General features: G+C 45.0%; 1 protein-coding gene across 1 annotated transcript in view; it reads left to right on the top strand.

Moving 5' to 3' along the window:
* The window catches only part of CCDC93 (coiled-coil domain containing 93), an 85,679-nt gene that overhangs the window by 51,815 nt on the left and 13,521 nt on the right, over positions 1 to 20,343 (top strand). Inside the window, exons 12-19 of the mRNA XM_040979110.1 lie at positions 5,390 to 5,506; positions 8,643 to 8,705; positions 11,650 to 11,723; positions 12,809 to 12,890; positions 13,768 to 13,833; positions 15,402 to 15,455; positions 16,777 to 16,839; positions 19,017 to 19,125. Coding sequence (XP_040835044.1) covers positions 5,390 to 5,506; positions 8,643 to 8,705; positions 11,650 to 11,723; positions 12,809 to 12,890; positions 13,768 to 13,833; positions 15,402 to 15,455; positions 16,777 to 16,839; positions 19,017 to 19,125 — 628 coding nt within the window. The remainder of the gene's footprint in view (positions 1 to 5,389; positions 5,507 to 8,642; positions 8,706 to 11,649; positions 11,724 to 12,808; positions 12,891 to 13,767; positions 13,834 to 15,401; positions 15,456 to 16,776; positions 16,840 to 19,016; positions 19,126 to 20,343) is intronic.

Raw genomic sequence — 20,343 nt, 5'->3', positions numbered from 1 at the left:
TGAAGACATACCGAACAGCCATTAATGTCGATTGCTTTTCATAAAGTAGGCTCTTCTGTGACATTGTGGAGGATAACTCCTTGTAGACACCTACCAATGGTGGGCTGTACGCTTGTCTCTTTGCCTAACTCTCAGACCTAGACTTTTTCTGTTCTTTGAGGGCTAGAGATTTTCTAGTTTTCATTGTGAATCCCTAGTGTTGGCGTAAAGAGGTTTTCCACAAATGTTTGTTGAGGGAAGAAAGAAGGAACAAGAAGAGTTTTCACAGTGGTTTTCCTCCATGGCACAACTTAGGCATTGGAGGGAGCGTGGAAGAGCTAACACCCTAAGTGCCAGGAGCTAGACTGACTAGACTGACTCAGGTCCGCTTCTCCTCATTGAGTCTTGACTCATCTCATTCTGCTGTTTTTTCTAGCTTTTGTCCATGATACTTTGACTCCTTTTTTTGCTGTTGGTTTCATTCTTGGACCTCTTGTTCTTTGTAGATTTATCTGTGGAAATGTTTTGAGGCCTGGCGTTGACGTGGTGTTCTAGGGAGAATGTTTTTGTTTCTGCCAAGCACCCAGAGTCATGCCTGTCCAGGCTCATTGTACAGACTTGCAGGGTTTTTAAACCTTGTGGGTAAGTGAATTTAGGTACAGAACTGCAGCAGGGTTAGGCTGTTAGCAATCTCTCTGCAAATGTTTTCTCTCTTACTCCTGTATCAAAGTTCACACAGGTTACTTGTTACTGAATGAGAAATGTTATTTCTTGAGATCTCTGGTTTGAATGAATACCCTCAGAACAAAAGCTGAGTTCTCTGAGTATATGTCCTTCACATTGTCTCTTGCTTTGTGGCCTAATAGAATTTCTTAACATTCTTTCTAGATGCTGTATTTAACAATAACAAATAATATTTTGCATAGTCCATTTAATGTTTTCAACTGGAAAATCCAACAAAGTACTAGAAGCTTAAGTCTCTGTTTACTTTTGTGGAGAGGCTCAAGAGGTAGGGATTGTTTGTAACTGTCAGCTTAACATGGTGGCCACACTTGGGTGAAGGAGGAGGGTAGGGAGAGATCCCTGTATGGTGTGTTGGTATGTGAATAACCTTTTAGGTCTCTTTCAATTATAAAAATACATAGTTTCAGCTAAAGTAATCATTTTTTGTTTCTCTTGAGAGTTTACCATGTTGAACTGGTTTAATATTGAGTGACATTTAAATCTGTCGTCCTTAAAAACAGGAGTTGCAAATATCTGTCAGCTATTAGAAAATATTGGATTCATACTAAAGTCATCTTAATCCACACTGTGGCTTTGAAAGCACGTTCTTAATCTAGAATTGTGGATCAAAATTAGATTGGCCCTTTAGCCCTCACTCCAATGTAAACACAATTCAAATATTTGGTGTTCTTTGACAAACAGTGCATTTCGTAAGTAGAAATCAGTTAAGGTGCCCAAGGGTTGAATTTTTACTGTCAGGGATTTAGCATAAAGGTACTCTCTTTCTCCATCTGTCCAACTTGGTATCATTGATCAAGGTCTAATTTGGAACTCCTCAGCTCTCTTTCCCATTGTAACCCCCAGTGAACAATGGTTAATGAACCTTGCTGCGTTAAGAACCTGTTTCTGTCTTCATCAGTCTGCGTTCTCTTGGATTTGAAGAGAGTATCTGAACAAGAATCTTAGATCAGTTGATGGAAAGTGTGTTTGAAATGAACAGTCACCTTTTCATTGACTAGATTAAGAACTCTCTTCAGTTCAGCCTTACAAGAAATCATCTCTGTCCAAAAATAACTTTCTGTGAAGCCTGTGAACTTTTCTGTTATAGAACAATTTCTAGGCTTACGGGTAAATGAGAGAACTCTCCAATTTAATCTGTACTTGAGACCTGTATGTGTGCATCTTACTCGTCTTAATGAGTTCATTTGATGGACTGGAGAATTCTCAGGGAAGTGGCGTGTCATGTCCTGATATGAGTGTGCATTTATGCTTTCTGGATAAGTCCAAATTTAAGGAACGCCATAAAACAGGATTGTTACCAAGCAATAAAAGAAAGCATTTTGAAAGCAGTATTCATTTGGAACACATATGAAGGTTCTTTGAAAAGTTGAAGGTGGAATTAAAAGATAAGTGTATTTTGCTATCAAAATTTTTTGAGAACTCTGCATACTAGGGAGTCTTTTAAAAGATCATGGATACTGTTATTCTGAGAATCGTTATCTACAGATCAGATTGACTTTGAAAACCACTAGTTAAAAAAGTGAAACAGAATAAATCAGATAATTAGTTAACTATCTAAAATAAATGCATGGAAAATGTGTATTGTGAAATTTTATTAACAAATACAACTGATCTTTTAATTCTGTTTTTCAGTGAGCTTTTTGAAGTGCCCTCAGGCTATCATGCAGATGGAGATTTGTATAGAGACTTCAGGGTTCTTTTTTAGTACTGCAAACATTTTCTCTCTGTGTGGTTATCCAGATCACCTGAACAGTAAAAGGGGGGAATGAGGAAATACTTTCTGTTCATATGACGTGAAATTTGAGTGGCCCAGTCAGTTAGGTCTACAAAGGAGTCTTGCGGGACTCATGGTGCTCAAAATTCAGATCTAGCTAGATAGCTGGCTAGCCAGTTTGGAAATTTTCATTTCAGAAGTCAAGAGGGTTACTGGTCTTCCTGCTGTAAGAGTTCTTTTAAGAGTCCTTATAAGTGAAGTTTGTAGGTCGTAGTTTTAAAGTAAGGTTGTATGTGTGTGCCATTCACTGGTAGGAGTTTGGCATTGTGGCATAGTGGGTAAAGCTGCCCATTTGTGATACCAGAACCCCATACAATTGCTAGTTTAAGTCTCAGCTGCACCACTTCCCTGCTAATGTGCCAAGGAAAGCAGCAGAAGAGGGCCCAAGTGGTTGGGCTCCTGCAGTTATATATGAAATCTGAAAGAAGTTTCAGACTCCTGGCTTCAGCTTGGCCCAGCCCTGGCCCATGTGGGCATCTGGGGAATGAACCAGCAGGTAGAAGATTGATCTCTCTCTCTCTCTCTCTGTAATTCTTCCAAATAAATAAACATGAATCTTTTTTTAAAAAATGAATTTGTGATTGATAGGGAGTTAATTTTTTTTTATTTTCTTGGGTTTAGTTTAAAGAGCAGTTCATCAACATAAAATCTGTTAAGACTTGGAGACAGAAATGAATCAGTATGTGCTCAGCCACTGTGACCAGAGGGGTCTGTGGGTTGATGACACCCATAGAGGTTGGACCTACCTGCTTCAGTGGATCTTATTCTGGAAATCAGAGTGATAGCTAAAGGAGGTCAGGATATCCAAGAATAATCAATCTCTCTCTTCCCTACCACTTTCTCCCTGCCCCCATCTCTGGTTTAGTCTCTCTGTATAACTCTGCTTTTCAAATAAGTGTTTAAAAACAAGCAGAAAAGCAGGTCTGGCATTGTGGTGTTACAAGTTACGCCGTCTCCTGAGATGCAAGCATACCTTAGGAATGCTAGTAAGCATCCCAGCTACTGTGTTTCCACTCCAGCTCACTGCTAATGTGGCCAGGAAAGCAGCCAAAGATCACCTGACTGCTTGGGCCCTTGATATCCACATGAGAGATGTGCATGGGGTTCCATTTGGGAAAGTGAACCAGTGGATAGAACATGCTCTCTCAATCTCTGTGCCTCTATAACACCACCTTTCAAATAAGTAAATATTTATTGTAAAGATTTATTTTTATTGGAAAGTCAGATATACAGAGAAGAGGAGAGACAGAGAGGGTGATCTTCCGTCTGATTATTTATTCCTGAAGCCACTGCAAAAGCCACAGCCAAAGCTGAGCCGATCCAAAGCCAGGAACCAGGAATTAGGAGCTTCCTCTGGGTCTCCCACATGGGTGTAGGGTCCCAAGGCTTTGGGCCATCCTTGACTGCTTTCCCAGGCTACAAGCAAGGAGCTGGGTGGGAAGTGGAACCACTGGGATTAGAACAAGCACCCAAATGGGATCCCAGTATGTGCAAGCACCCAAATGGGATCCCAGTATTTAGCTGCTAGGGTACCACACTGAGCCCCAAATAAAAAAAAATTTTTTTTAAAGATGTTAACATCAAACATTGAAAACTACTATGTAGGGTTTTTCTAGGGAATAGGAAATTAATCCAATTTGGGGTGTCAATAAGTCATGAATTAAAAGGTTTATATAATTCTGCTAGTAAGGTAAAATGGTCTGAGAGTGTAAGTCAGTGTCAAGGAATCTAAGTGGGATATAAAATAAAAAGCTGAAATGGACTGTAAGAGAAAAGCTGTTAACCTCTGTATAGTATACAGAAGTGGCTAACCCAGCAGCAGAGCTCAGGGTGAGCCAACAATATTATTAATTCTATTACTTCTGACAAATATTTTGGAACTAGATCATGTTCTTTTACCCTCCCACTTTTAATACCTCAAAAATAATCTTCCTAAACAGTTTCTCCTTCCACAGACTACAGATTATTAATAAATTTTACAAGGTTTGCTTATTTGAAAGGCATCGTTACAGAGGGAAAGGGGAGAGAGACGGAGAGAGATTGGCATTCATTCACTAACTCTCTCCCGAGATGGCTACAATGGCCAGAACTGGGCTAGACTGAAGCTGAGACCCAAGCCTTCCAGGTCTCCCAAATGGGTGCAGAGGCCCAAGGACTTGGGGAATTCTCTGCTGCTTTCCCAGGCCACCAGCAGGAAGCTAGGAAAGAAGTGGAGCAGCAAAGACTTAAACTAGCATCTAAATGGGATGATGATGCTACAGGAAAAAGCCTCGCTTGCTTTGCCACAGCCCAGCCCCAGATTATTAATATCTCAATATGTCCAAAATTAATTTTTAAAAGTAAGCCTAATTGCTGGAAACCCTGACAGGCTAATTTTGGCATTTTCCAAAGTCTCAAGTTTAAAGCTGGACATGCTATTATACCTAATACTTAATTTTTTTAAATTTCTCTAATGGGCTACCAACCCACAAGGTAAAAAAAATCATAATCTTTGCCATTTTATCCAGCCACATCCTGCTGGAAGTTTTTTATTTCCAGAGTTGTTAAGCAGCAAAAGCTCGTCATCCATGAATAATGTTGAATTATTCAGAGGAATCCTTAACTAAAACAAATGTTGGTCATAACCATGTCATTTTGTCGTCCTCACTTTCCCATCTGTTTTATCCCTGGGTAACTGCCAGACTTCCAGGCTCATTATTCCCTCTGCCAATAAGCATGGACACTCCGGAAGGCTTGTGGTCACTCTGGGGGAGTCTCCTTAGGAGCAGCAGTGTGAGGAGGGCCCTGTAGGTGCCCTGGCACCCTGCGACTGCTGTCCCCTGGGTGGGGATGGGTTAGATGCACCCCAGCGAATTGAAATCCTTTCGGTTTGTCCTGCCTTTTTCCCCACAGCAGTCTGAGCTGTCAGCGGAAGAAAGTCCTGAAACATTAGGAACATCCCAGCTACATCATCGAAAAGTTATCTCCTTGAACAAGCAGATTCTGCAGAAGACCAAACATCTGGAAGAGGTTGGTTGTGTGGTTTTGTGTTTGTTTTGCTTTTTAGTAATTTTATTCAAGTAAATTCTTCACAGGAAAGGGAGAATTTATGAACTGAATTAAGATCTCTGTGGTAGATTCATCAAAAGAGATTCTAGAAAAGGGATTGGTGTACATCAGGCCTGAGACCATGCCGGTTACCACTAGTTACTCATAGTTGTTTTGGGGGTTTGGGGGCAGAATGTATGAATATCCATTTGTTAACTTTTTTGTGGCTGCTTTCAAGCAACAATGGCAGTTGAGAACTTGCAGTAGAGACGGTATGATCTACAAAACCCCAAGAAGTACTGTGTGGCCCGTTCCAAAAAAAGTCCACCAACATTTGTTACAGAAAAATTTCACAGGACAAATACAGCATTATTACAAGTATTTACTGAGCATGCTGCGTCCTAGGCACTGAAACAAGGGATGAAGAACAAACTGTGACCCTTGCTGTCAAGGATGTTAGGGGGGAAATGCCAACTAAGCAAATACATTGCACAGATCTTCATTTAATGAGAGCCATGACAAGTGATTGAGAAGACGCATGGGGTGCTGAGAGGGGAGGTGATATGGAGGACTGACACCGGAAACACGAGTGGGCTTTGGTTGAGCAGGAAGTCTGTACATGGAGGGCTAGGATGGGGACTTGAGGAACGCTGTGAACAAGAACCAGAGAGAGGGACAGTCTTAGCCAGTTTCTGTTTTGTGACTGTAGAGTGCTGTGTGAGATGGTTAATTGTTAGTCTGCTCAGTTCAGAAGGCCATCCAGGAAGCCTCTGGAGGGGCTCAGGAGCATGATCACATTTGCAGGTTGTACCCTGTTCAATGTGGGATGAGGTAGGACAAGAATGAGAAAGGATTCAGGGAGAACTGTTACCCTCATGCAGTGGTGCAGACCTGAGCTATTGATCACTTTAAAGGAAGCTGTAGAAGATAGCATTTCAGAGTCATTGGAGATGGATGGGGCTGTTTGGAAACACCTTATGTATTTGCCCTGGAAGGTAGATGTGCCAGAGGAGGAGGAGTTTGAGTCAGGAATATTCATTAGGCAGTAACGAGTTGTTGCATGCTTCAGTTGTGCTGGTAATCCATTTTAATGAGAAAGCTACACATAACAGGTTATGGAAGGAATATGACTTTCCGGAGGACGAATCAATGATATTGATTTTTCCAAAGACCAATTTTTCCAAAAATGGGTGCTAGTTGGCATTTAAATTTGTACATTTCTCATTCTTTCAAATTTCACATATTCAAAAGATAATAGCATATAAAAAGATCCTGCCCAATCATTTCTTTGAATATGTTCTGTGAGAAAGTGTTCTACCATAGCTGAACAAACAACAGGTTGATTTTATTGAAGTGCTTTGGTTACAAACAAGTCTTGTTTAAAAAAAAAAAAAAAGATACAGAGATTGCATATGATTTGGTTCTTGCCCAGTGTTGCATAGATAGTTTAGTAAGTCTTAAACTCCAAAAATGCCATCTCTGTTCCTGGCCTTTGCCAGTGATTAAAAACATAGAAGTGAAAAGCTCATGAAGAACACTTGAGAGCAGAGTATTTGGCCTAAGTAAAACGCCACTTCAGATGGCTGCATTCCAGATCAGAGTGTCTGGAGCTTAGGATCTGATTCCACTGCCCATTCCTGCTTCCTGCTAAGGCACACCCTCAGAGGCAACAGGTGATGGGCCAGATGCTGGGATTCAGTTCCCAGTTCGTCTCTCTAGGTGGCCCAGCTCTAGCTATGGCAGGCATTTGAGGAGCAAACCAGCACAGAAGAGTGAACTTGAGTCTCTTCTTCTCTCTGTACCTCGAACAAATAAAATAGACAAATAATTTAAAAATAATAATAATCACAGAGTCAGGATGAACAATGACCAAGGCTGGGAATTCTTTACCATCATGTCTTCATCGTGTGCGGTTGTTGTAGGATGCAGGACCCAAGGGTCTCGGCACAAGTGCCTGTTTACTTCCACCCTCCGTCTGCCTCAGGAGCACATGTTAAGTCTTCTTCCAAATGGCTGTCCTGGCACACACTCTTAGTCCAGCCAGTGGGCAATCCTCCTGACTCTTAGGTCTGTTTTTGCTATTGGTTCAGAACCTGTGTTTACCAACCATCTAGTTTTTCTCAGACATACCACACGGAATCTCTCAATAAAGGGCTGTTGCCTTGGTTAGTGTCATTAAGGATGACCAGCATGTGCAGTAATCCCTGGCCAGGTAGCCAGGTCAACGGGATAAGGCCAATACTGCTTCCGTGCAAAGTTCTCTCATGTCCCAGTGCTGTGTGACCCATGTGCAGCATCCATGTGGAGGAGCCCATGTGGGCTTAGGAAGGCCAGCCTGATGCATACACAAGTCCCTTCATGTACACAAAGTAGTTAACAAAATCCTCTGTGAAGGTGATGCCACAGCCTGCCTGCTTCCTCTCTCTTACCACGTCCTGACATCAGGCCTTCACTCACGAAGACTGGGGACTGGAAGCATAATTTAGGAAAAACAATTTGTGAGAGTGACGCAACACTTCTGGACTCAAGAGTGACACAAGTAATCACTGAAAGGAAGCTTAGGATTGCGCATTGTTAATGTGGACCCTGGTGAAAGAATCTAATAGTGGCTTTCTGCCAGTTCTCCTCTTTAGACAAACACTCTGAGCATTTAGTGCAATGTTTTCAAATTTCTAGGCGTTCACAGACAACATAAGGACATGCATTTTCAGGGAGGGAAACGGCAGTTTAAAGAAGTGCATTTAGAGTTAAGGTAATTCATTTTGTTCCCGTTAATGTTGAAGTCCTCAGTCTTTTCTTCTCTCTAGTGTTATCTTCCAACTAGTCATACTCTGGAATAGCGTCCTGAGTACTGAAATGTAGTCTGTGTGCTGTGCGTGCAAAGGCAACCTGGGTTAACTGTAACCAATCAGAAAAGTCAGGTACACCCGAATGGGAATCTGGGCTTCATCGATTGTCAGTTGTGAGAATGTAGGCCAGTCATTTAAGTGCTCTGGGGCTTTATTTCCTCATCTGTAAAATAAGCGTCAGTTTTCACATCTCTAAATGGGGATCCCGTCCATATGCTTGTGGTTATAAGGAGTAAATGGGAGCATATGTATTTGTCTTTAATTTACAGCTGCAAGCAAATCGTACCAACCTGCAGTCCAGATACAGTGACACAAAGAAGACGCTGACTGAGGTGAGCAGATCCGGTCTTATTTGTGGGCCTTTGTCAGGATTGTTTTGACCAGTGCCGCTAGCAGAATGTCACATGTCATCAGGCTCTTGGGATGTCTAGGGGGAGATGCAATTCTGTCTTCAGACACCAGTCCAGTTGAGTATATGGTGCACACAGGGTGCTGTGTGACCCATGCCCTGAGACTGTCCACACTGCCATGTACACAGCTGTCAGCTATTGAAGTGGAAGTACCTGTGCAAGCCGAGCGAAGCCAGCCTAACAGGCAGGGAGTTAGGGCAGGCCCAAGGAAGAACCCTAAGGTCACTCCTCCTCCTCCTCCTCAGGGAGCAGGTTGCACTTCGTTAATAGCTCCAAAACACTGGGCTCCTTTTGAGAGAGAACATTTCTTGTGCAAGGTGAGAGAAGCTGAGTGATGTCATTTGTTCACAACTACCATCTCCTGTGTGGGTTGGGGGGCCTACAGGAGGAGATTGAAGCAGAGGGCTGCTTGGGCACATTTGATGGTACAGTTTGTTTTCTAGAACAGGGTGCAAGTATGCCAACATTTCAGTATGCTAGGAAGGCCCACCTCCCACTTTGGGTTGGCTGGGGAACCAGGTGTGGCACACACACACCCCTTCTCCTATAAGACAGGAGCGTTTGGAGGGTTCCCTTGAGTTTCTGTGCTACATTTGTCTTCAGCTACAGCTGTTCTCTGCAAGGGCCTCGCTCTGAGACAGTCTGGGCCATTTTGAAGCCAAGATCTTCAAAGACATCTCTGAAACCAAAGCAGTGCCTCAGTTCCTAAAATGCCACATGACATGTGTCAGACTGTTCCTATAACAGTGTATAGTACTTAAGTTATTCCCTTGTTGTAACACTAACATAGGCTGGTCATTCCTACTTGAGCTGGTGTTTTCAGGGGTCATCAAAATGCTTTTCAAAAGGCAGACACTGGAACAGCTATTAGAGTAAATATTGTTGTCACTTTCTCTGAGGATGCCTGCATTCCCTTTGAACAGATCAGTTTCCTTTACATTGCTCTGTGATTGCATTCCTTGGGGACTAAGTGGTAGGTTCCCTAGGGTCAATCCCTGCTGCTTTTAATGCCATGAAGTTTGCCAGGTCAGGCACCAGTGTTTGCGTAACAGTCTGGAAGATGTTAAATGCAAAACATTTTTATGTCAATTTCTAAGGCATTTGTATGCCTTAGAATATGAACCTCAGTGCCAATAGAGTGAGGTGTTTGTTTTGTTTTGTGGGTTTTTTAAATTTTTGGGTTTTTTTTTTTTTTGTATCAAATACAAAATCAAGTGTTTTGTACATTTAAAAATATGTTTGACTCCTTTTCTTGTACTAGAAAACGTGGAGGGCGGGAAGTACCTCGGTGATCTAGCTTTCTGTCCTCGTCGTGACAGCAGCAGCCAGTGTTGAGTGTGCTTTGCACATGTTGCTTGTATTGGTCCAGGAATTCCTCACAGGCACCTCCAACTACAAGCTCGTCATCAGCCCCCTCCTGCAGCTGGGAGCACCAAGGCAGGGAGCCTGTTTCCCCAGAGAAAGGCAGGCCAGCCTGACAGCTAAGTCCTCTCTCGAGAGCAATGACATGTTCCCGTCAAGAAAAAAAAACAGGAAGCTGTCCAGCACGTGATGCTGAGTAACTTCCATGTAGAGGAGCTGACTCGCTTGGCCTGTGAAGAAGTGAGCCTCTGGATCTGGCTCTTTCTCTACTCCAGACCAGGGTTGAGCAAAATATGTACCCCGACCCCCTTCATGCCAGGGTTTCCGACTCCTAGCTTTCTAGCAACCTCGGCCCTTCCGGGATGACCTAGTGGCACCGACACACAGGGCCATCTTTCTGATACAAGTAGGAGACATAAATGGGAACCGGGAGGAATGCCAGCTTCACTGCCTAGCCAGCCTGGCAGTTGGAATGCTGCAAATCAGTTCCTGCTATCTGTGCCAACCCCACCCTGCAGTCTTCCCAGCCCTTTCATGTCTGCTGGCCACCTTTACCCCGAGGAAACCTGCTGCTCTGGCGTTCCGGTACAGCAGTCTGCATTGCTTTTGGGACTGGGAGCAAGCAGACATTGCCTTTTTCAATTAGAATTCTTTGAACTTCTTTACCCTTTTTTTTTTTTTTTTTTAAGGAGCAAGCAACATTCTCCTTGTTGAAAATTCAAAAAATAGAAAGAATGTATTCCCACTCCCCAGCCGTCCAGTTACCCTCCCCAGAAGCAACCTGTGTTAACTCATTTCTTTTGACTCATTTTAAGAAGTATTTTACTGATATACAAAACGTTAAATGTAAATTGTTTTATGGATTATATATGTACTATATGATATATATCTCTTTATATAACTCATGGTTTTGTAGGTTGTTCTTTTTTCGCCTGACAGTAGGTATTAAAAATCAAGAGCTGCTTGAATCATGTTCTTTCAAAACAGCATCTCAGGATTCTACCGTGTTATATAACTTTACATAGTTTATGTTTTAAAATGCGAGTTTCTTTAGAGTTTCTTATTTGAAAAAAGAAAAAACTCAGTCTCTGCCTCAGAAAAAGAGTTTATTCAAGAAGCTAAGAGGTTTTAGTCCTGCCCCTGTTAACAGCTATAACAAGTATTTCATGGCTACTCTCCTTGGATGCCCCTTGTTCCCAAAAGACACTTGCCATCAATATTACTCTGAACTTTTCAGACACTCACCTTTGCGATTTGACACCCTTGCCGAGGTTTGTTTAGCCAGCAGAAAGTTTCCACAGGGTCTGGCTTTGACCTTTCTATTCTGCTGGCCACTACTATGCCCTTTTTCCATTTTCATCTCTTTTCTCAGGGAGCAGCCAAATCCAGTGGGTGTGGGCCACCTGTCAGATGAGGGGTTCAGGTGCGAGCAGAAGGAAAATTCAAGTGCTCTTTCTTCTGTACAGCCATGTCTTTGGCAACAATGCTTCGTTCTCTCTTGCAGCTGAAAACCTACGGGGAGAAACTGGACCAAGAGCAAGCTGACCTGGAGAAGGTAGAATCCAAAGCTGACCCAAGGTGAGCGCACTAAGGGTGTATTTCTTTTTCCTCTGAATAAAGTCGCTCTGCCAAGGTCTAGTGATCTAATTTGAACAGCCAAAATTCACAGGTTCTGCAGTCCCACGGAAGTCCTCTGCATTCAGGCGCCCACCCAGAAAGCCTGCTGTTCTCAGGCTCCTATTGGGCCGTGCTGCATGGGCCACTATTCTCCCAGGTTCCCTCCTGGGCAGAATCAGAAGGTGTTCTTCATGCTTTCATGATACAAAAAGGCTTTTGGATGAAGGGACTCCTTCGCTCCCTTACCTGTTTTTGAGAACACACGAATTTTTAACCTTGAGTTTTTGGGATCAGGGTATGGTCTTTGTTGTTTTTGGGTGAGACAGTGGCTGTAGTCTAGTTTTTTGGGCTTTTTTTGTTTGTTTTTGTTTGTTTTCCATGTGAAACCCTCTCCAAAAAAACAAACCCAAACAACAACAAAAAAAAACACAAAAAAAACCCCCAAAAAAACAGAAGAAGCACTTACTAATGCTTGACTTTTTAGTGGCAGACTGGCTGGTAGACTCCACCAGGGCTACCTAGCAGAGAGAATGAGTGTCAGGCAAGGGAGTTCTGGTTTGATGGGCATTCTTAACGAGAAAAAGGTCCTCACAAATCACTTGCCTTTATAATTAGAAACCTGTTTATCATGGTGTGGAGCAAAGTGCTGTCATTTTTATCTCAAAACAGTGTTTTTACTGGCTTTAAACAGTCTTTTTCCTTTTTTAGAATGGGTATTAAAAATAGTGTCAGTACTATATATGCACAACTTAAAATTTAGTTGCGTCATCGGCATCACTAAATACATCCGGTGCCACTGAACTCACGTTTGGTTTTGCCCTTGATCTTTTACTCTGGGATCTGTGTGTTTATTTGGATCCAGCTTAATGAACTTAGATAAATGAAAACTGAAATGTCAGTAGAATGTAAGTCATTATCATTTGCAGAGAACTCACTTGACTCTCTTGGGAGGAAGACAGAGGAAATTAAAAAGGAAGTCCATTTTCAACTGTGATTCATAAAATCTTATCAGCCTGCCCTGTGTCTTTTTTCCTTGGTCTTTTCAGTATCCTGCAGAACCTGAGAGCACTCGTGGCCATGAATGAAAACTTGAAAAGTCAGGAGCAGGAATTTAAGGCACATTGTCGAGTAAGTGTTCTTTCGTGCTGGCTGACAAACCAGGACTTTTGTAAAGCCTTCTGGTGCCCCACCCTCCCTTTCCTTGTTGTCTTATAGCATCCTGTCCATGATTAGTTAACCAAGTGGATGTGTATAGGCTGTAGAAGGTGGACAGAGGGGTAAGGTTGGCGCCCTCCAAGGATACCAGCATGTGCTAGATGAGTAGTCATGTACCTACCCTGAAGTTGCGAGCACACTAAGACGCAGCGTTCTCTAACTTAACAAATGTATTTGAGAAAGGAGTCGTCACAGAGCTTTAAAGAAAAACACATCATATTTTGTTGACAGGTGGCCTTTATGAAAAGGGTAACTCGCCACGCCTGAGATGTCCTACAACCTGGGATGCCTGTGTGTCATGTACAAGCCCTGACTCCAGTCACCTGGTTGTGATGCAGACAGAGTTAGCTGCCATAGCAGGCAGGAATTCTGTGTGCATTTTGGGAAGGGAAGGCCACTCCCAACCAGGAGCCATCAGGAAGCTGGATCTTAAGGGTGTGGCAGGCGGGAAGGTAGAGGAGACACCAGGCGAGCTGAGGACTACTTAAATGAGGAGGCAGGGGGGCTGATTGGCACAAAGCTCTACATGCCTCCTTCATATTATTTCCCAGTGATTACTCCCCACTTCCCCAATCCTTTCGGAAGAGATTCAGGTACAACTGCATAGGTACTCCTAGAAAGGATGTTCCCAGGATGAAGGTTGGGGTTCTAGACAGGCAGTTCCTGATGGGGTTTTTTGTGCTAGCATTAAACTCATTGAAATAATAAGCCTTCTGGACCAACTAATATTTAAGTGACTACATTCACATTGCATGTCCAAGTTGTGCACATGCTTTTATTGCTTTTAAAGGAGGAGATGACACGACTCCAGCAAGAAATTGAAAACCTGAAAGCTGAGAGAGCACCTGATGAAAAGGTAAAAGCTCTGAGCTGACAGCTGACTGCAGGCTGTGCCCTGCTGCTGTGGGCCAGCCCGTGAGGGGTTCCTGGACAACCAGCCAGCCTGCAGGCTGTGCCCTGCTGCTGTGGGCCAGCCCGTGAGGGGTTCCTGGACGGCCAGCCAGCCTGCAGGCTGTGCCCTGCTGCTGTGGGCCAGCCCGTGAGGGGTTCCTGGAGAACCAGCCACCCTGCAGGCTGTACCCTGCTGGTGTGAGCCAGGCAATGAGGGGTTCCTGGACAACCAGCCAGCCTGCAGGCTGTGCCGTGCTGGTGTGAGCCAGGCAGTGGGGGTTCCTGGAGAACCAGCCAGCCTGCAGGCTGTGCCCTGCTGCTGTGGGCCGGCCCACGAGGGGTTCCTGGAGAACCAGCCTGCAGGCTGTGCCCTGCTGCTGTGGGCCGGCCAGCGAGGGGTTCCTAGAGAACCAGCCTGCAGGCCGTCCCAGGCCCACAGGGACTGGCCAGCTTACTTAACCTGCCCTGTAAATACAAGTATTTGCCTCTCGGCTGCTTTCCTCCCATAACTTGCTTAGATTTTCATTCATGTCCTTTGGCTTCTTGTTGGGGTGAAAGTGCTGTAAAAGCAGCCAGAGACATTAACCCTATCCTCTGCTTCCCTTTAGGTACACCTGACCTCGTTTCCCACTCATCTTCTGTGTAACTTTTGCCTGTGTTCTCTCATTTCAGCTTCTTCCACACCAGCCTGAGGGCATGTCCCACTCCCAAAAGGCATTAGCAACAAACATTAAAAAAAAGGAAAATCATGTGAAGTCAGAGCCCTGGGACGACAGAGAAAGAGCTTCCTTCCGCTGGTTCACTCCCCAAATGGTCACAGTGGTAAAGCTGGGCTAGTGTAAAATTGGGAGCCAGAAGTTTCTTCTGGATCTCCCTTGTGTATGCTGGGGCCCAAGGCCTTGGGCCATCCTCTGCTGCTTTCCTTGGCCATTAGCAGGGAGCTGGATCAGAAGTCGAGCAGCCAGCTTTAGCCATTGTGTTCACCACCATGCTAGCCTCCAAGATTCTTACTTTCCAAAAAGAAGCTACAGTTTAGCAAAGCCAGCTGATAAATACTTTAAAACATATTAAGAGTCTGGGGCTCAGGAGGGGATGTCTGAGTGCTGAGCTTTCAGTCCTGCATCCACTTATCATCCAGCTAATGTGCACGCGGGAGGCAACGGAAGATAGCTCAAGTACCGAGCTCCCTGCCACCATATGGAAGACCCAGACTGAGTTCCTGGCTCTTGGTTTTGGCCTGGCCTTATCATTGTTTTTGTAGGCATTTGAAAAGTGAACCAGCAGAATAAAGAGCTCTGTCTCTGTTGTTCTCTTTGTTGTTTTAAGCAAAGGAAAATATTTTAAAAGTAGGTAGATATAATGCAGTGGTCATGTAACCGTCACTCCCTTTCTGTCCTCAGTGAACATTAAGGCATTTCTTAGATCCACTGCCACGCCCATGCCTGCCGACTTCTTAATATAAATTCACAGATATATTTTTTGCTGTATGCCTTTGCCTCAGGAAAGGAGTTTATTATTTCTGCATCTTTTCAGACCCTATCCAATGGAGAGCCACCTGGTGCCGCAAACCTCGCAAGGACTCGCAATGTAAGTACGTGCCCATCTCCACATGTGGTATCTTCTGAGGTGTGGCAGTAAGCTTTGCTGTCTCCCATGTGGGGTATCATGCTTCTGAGGTTCTCTGTAGCCACCTCCTCACCTGGGCTCAGGTCCCCTTTCCCACTTCACTCTCCTGGCCCCTAAGAGGCCGTGTCTCACAGGCTGGGCCCTGAAGGTCACCATCCTGGTGGGTATTTTGTTCTTGATGGAGTGTAAGCTGAGAAGGTGAGGAAGCAGGTGGGACTGGCATTGGCTTCACTGCTGCTCACAACCCGTAGGCTCTGAGGGGTTGGAGGGTGCCTCCTGTGGTGTGCACTAGAGTCAGCAAACTCTTTTGCTTAAGATCCAGGCAGTAAATTTATTCAGCCTTGTGCCCCAGTTCTACAGCAGTTCTCATAGTCAGTACGGAAATGAGTTGACGTGGCTGTGTTCCATCAAAACTTGATGTAGAAAAAGAGAGTGCACAGATCACAGGCTGTCGTTTGCTGTCCCCTGCGCTCGGCATTCCAGCAAACCTAAAAAGGGACGAAGTGGGAAAGGAAGAGGATGCAGAAACGAAAACTCTCCACAACGCCTTCCTCAAGGATTGCCTCCCTGCGTTTCCTGTGAAGCAGGGAAGTGAGCTCTGGACTCGGACTGGGAGCTCAGCTATGGGGAAAGGAAGGGAGAGGAAGTGTGCATGTGAGCACATATGTACCTCTGACCTCTCTGCATGGTGATTACCTCATTGAGTTCAGGCTGGCGTACTGTCTCGCTGTTCTCCACAGCAGTGCAATGGAGCAGATTCCCCGCGGTGGAGGCAATGCTGTGTCTCTGCACTGCCCAGTGTGGTAGCCACTTGCTGCATGTTGGTACCAAGTATTTGAAACCCTGCCATTGCAACCAGAAAACTGAATTTTGTTTTAATTTTATTTAAAGTATTTGAGTAGGTACATGTGGCTTGTGGCTGTGTGACTAGATGGTGCAGCTTTAAACACAAACATTGAAAAGTACCATCTCTCCAAGAACACAGTCTCAGGACGTCATCTATTTTTGTTGGTGTTATGTTAGCGTTGGTGTTGTGCTGTGTGTGAGAGGGGGAGATGGCACACAAATCTGAATGTCTAGATCCAGAAAGGATAGTTACTACATGATGTGAAAGTATAAAGGACTTCATGTGAGATGGGACCCAGGCCCTGAACTTGGGAAAAAAAAAATCTAAGTGCTCGTAGTAGAAGATCTATGGTAAAAATACGTTCCGGTTCCAAAGACTGTGTCAAAGAGTCGAAGTTTCCTATTCCTAGCTAATTGCGGCTTTCCCTATTCTTAGGAGGATCTAGACAGGCAGTACAGTATGGAGAAAGAGAAGCTCTACAAGATCCGATTATTACAGGTGAGTAATATCCCGCAACAGATCCAGAACATCTCCACGTTTAAGAACGGAAGCCCGGCAGGCCTGCTATTTGCTAGTCTTCCTTCTACCTGAAGTGTAACTTAGTGCTTCAAGATTTCAGTAATAACATACCGCGTTCTACCTCGACTGGCCATGTGACTGGATCCGCACCGAGGAGGAGAGTATGCATTCCTGGCCTCCCTTTTCTGAATCAGGATAGGTAACTACCTAAGGTCAAGCAGTGAGTAAGAACCAGAGCCAAGCTCCAGTGTCCTTATCTAGCTCTTGTGTTCTGACACGAACTGCCCATATAACCAGAATGAGAGTGACTTCAAGAATAGGCTTTAAAGTCACTAGGAAACTAAATTCATGTAGAGTCAAAATCCCATTTTGAAATCTCATGATTGTAAAAGCTTGGCAACCTACAGTCGCCCTGTGTTACACTCTGGCCCAGCCTTGTATCGATTCTTGGGGCGTCAGGGCCACTAAGAGCCTGTTTCTTTCTTCACAGCTCCTGCTTACTTTGCTAAACTGTGTGGTTAAATTCAAATGAGTCAAACTAAATCTTAATGCGAGGACATTGTAGTAATTTTGAAGCAGGCATAGACATAGGAACCAGATTAGGACAGTACAGCTGTGTATTCGGTAACGGTTAGACTGGGTGCTTATCATGCAATCATTTTGGTGCTTGTCAGCCCTTGGCATAGCAAGGGGAGGACCCATGCTCTGAGAGCTGGCTGGCTGAGAACCAGGATATGTACAGATACATCGAACTACTCAGAAGGCATGTACAAATTACCTACTACAAGCAGCTTCAGACCGAGGGGCAAGGCTGGAGTAAGACCAGTAGCTTGCTGAGGGTTTGTTTTAGGTACTGCCTGGCAGCGCACAGGAAGAAACGTGTTGGCGCTATGAAATGAAATTCAGTGTCAGCCATGAGAAAAAGGAATCACAGGTGATAGATCTCTGACACAAATATGTGTATTTGATATTTACTTGAAGAAGAAAAGATAACACCCCCCCCCAAAAAAAAAATGACTAGGAGCTTTTAAAGCTTTTAAAACTTAGGGTCCTCAGCCTAACACATATGTCCAGGGAGTGAGTAGTTGCTGGAGCTGACCCCCCAGAATAGCTCGGGCTGGAGATTTGTGTGTTCTCTCTGTGTAGTGATGACTGGGGCTCAAAACAAGTCTAGGCGGCCCAAGCCCTAAATCCTGGTGAGTTTGTGTGTGAGAATGGGCAGAGACAAAGGCAATCCTTAGTGAGGATGAGCAGCTGGGAGGGCGGTGTGCATGAGAACAGAGGCCTCCAGGAACAGATGGTGAACGCTGCTGAAAGTCAGGAGAACCAGGAGCTGAGGACTGCCCACCAGAGGTGACCCTGAGCAGTGACTCTGGCAGGAGCAGTTTGGTGAGACGCTGGGGAGAAGCCGGACTACAGCAGGCTGAGGGATGAGTGGAGGGGCAGCTGTCCACGGGAGAGTGAGAGAACTAGTTGCTGAAAGGTGATGGGTTTTAGGAGTGAGGAATTTGAATATTCTCACATACTGATGAGAAGGAGCTCATAGATAGGGAAGGTTAAAGATACAGTAAAAAGAGCAAATTGAGATTCACTGGAAAGAGACGGGAATTAAAGCATGAGTACCTGTGGGGAGTGTAGTCTTGTCCTAAAGGAGGAATACAGCTTTCCCTCTAGGGATAGTTACAGAGACCCTGTTTGGGCCTAGGAAGCTTGCTTTTCCGCATTGAGTTAGTGATCCATTTCTCCAGGCCATGGAAGGGGGCGGATGCTAGAAAGATATTCAAGGAGTGCCCAGCAATGTAATCGTGCGGGACCAGCAGAGACGCTAAGAAGCATGCTGCATTTCCCCAGTCCCTGCCTGGCAATGAGGAAGCTGGCTTCTCTAGAGTTCTCTGGGGCCTGCTGGGTTGGCTGCAGACTTCTCTTCCCATCCAGAACCTTCCTTCCTGGTCCATTCACCTAATGCCTTCAGCTCCCAGCTTCACCTCCTCCCGTATATTGGACAGTGGCTGAGATTGGGACTTCAAGCCAATGACAGAATTCTCCTCCTGAGTTTCTAAGACATGGTGTTGGGCTTGAGTGGGATTAGGAGCCCAGGTGGTTCGCAAGAGGCACAGGAGGTCTTTTACCAAATAGTGTTATCCTTTTGCCTTTAGGCTCGAAGAAATCGAGAAATCGCGATATTGCATCGGAAGATTGATGAAGTGCCCAGCCGAGCCGAGCTAATACAGTATCAGAAGAGATTCATCGAACTCTACCGCCAGAGTAGGTGCATCAGTCACACATGAGCTCTCAAGGCTGGGCCAAGGAGTTCTATCCCACTTTAGGAGAGCTTGTACCAGAGCACACTGCACAAATGTCACTCCCACATCCATTTCCTGATCAGGTCTGCTGAGCAGTTCTTCCTGTAGCACTGCGGTATACACTCACCAATTGCTTCAGCCAGATGAACTCTTACAAATAGTGCCTTGAACCAGTCCTCCCCCTCGTCAGCTGTGTGGCCTGCCTCTGAGTTCCTGCTCCACTTGTTACGTGCAACATCATCATGAAGCTGCCTTCCGTCCTCTGTGCAGACTCTTGCTGGTGTCCTTGCAGCCTCTTACTTCTCCAGGAATCCAGGACCCATGAGCAGTTTTGCTCTGCTTAAATCAGTAATCTCAGCTTGGCCCACAGGACTGTTGTTGCTGTGCTGCCAGCTCCTGCCCGCTGCTCTTACTGCATCATAGCTGCATGGCCACAGCTGGCCTGGGGTGCCTCTTCCCAGTGCCTCACTTACTTGTGATTGTATCACTTCTTTCAGCTGGTTGCTGCTCAGGCCTGCTGATGAAGGCCCCTGCCTCCTTACTCTCCCCAGCCTCCATAGCCTGCCTCAGCCCCTTTCGTGATCTGAACCCTCATTCAGCTTACATGCACCTGATAGCCTTGGCATCCTAGTCTTGATGTGCTGTTGCATGTGCAGGAACTAATGCCCCACTTCTCGGCTCTCTCACGTGTCCCAAAAAATGTCCCAAGCTGGATTTGGTCTCCCCAGCTCATTTCCTGTAGCTGAGCCTGACCTATGCTGCCCGTCTGGCTCTCTGCTGCTGTTGTGGCCTCCTCTCTGCGTTTGCCTGCTCTTTACCCTTGCTCAAGATAGCATTCTCACATGTGAATTTGGCCATTTTACATGTTTGCTCTAAAAGCTTTGACTCAACACCTCCTTGTTATCTACTCTTCAGAATCCCAGCCACACTGTACTGAGTCCTGGGGACTCGGCAGGACCACATCATCACCTGCCTTGCCCCCAGCACTCAGCGTTCCACCTCTTTGATGTTAGTCCTCGTGTTCAAATCCGATGACCACAGGTCTCAACAGTGACCATTTTGACCAGAAAATAGTTTCTGCCTTAGGCTAGATCTTTTATTTTAATTTTCTATCCTGCCTGCTTGAAAGCTTTTAGCAATATCTTCCATCAGTGTATTTTATGGGAAGTAATTCCCACAT

This window comes from Ochotona curzoniae, unplaced genomic scaffold (assembly GCF_017591425.1).
Source record: "Ochotona curzoniae isolate NIBS_2020 unplaced genomic scaffold, NIBS_Ocur_1.0 contig_3037, whole genome shotgun sequence".
Lineage (NCBI taxonomy): Eukaryota > Metazoa > Chordata > Mammalia > Lagomorpha > Ochotonidae > Ochotona > Ochotona curzoniae.
This window is presented reverse-complemented; position numbering and strand designations above follow the sequence as displayed.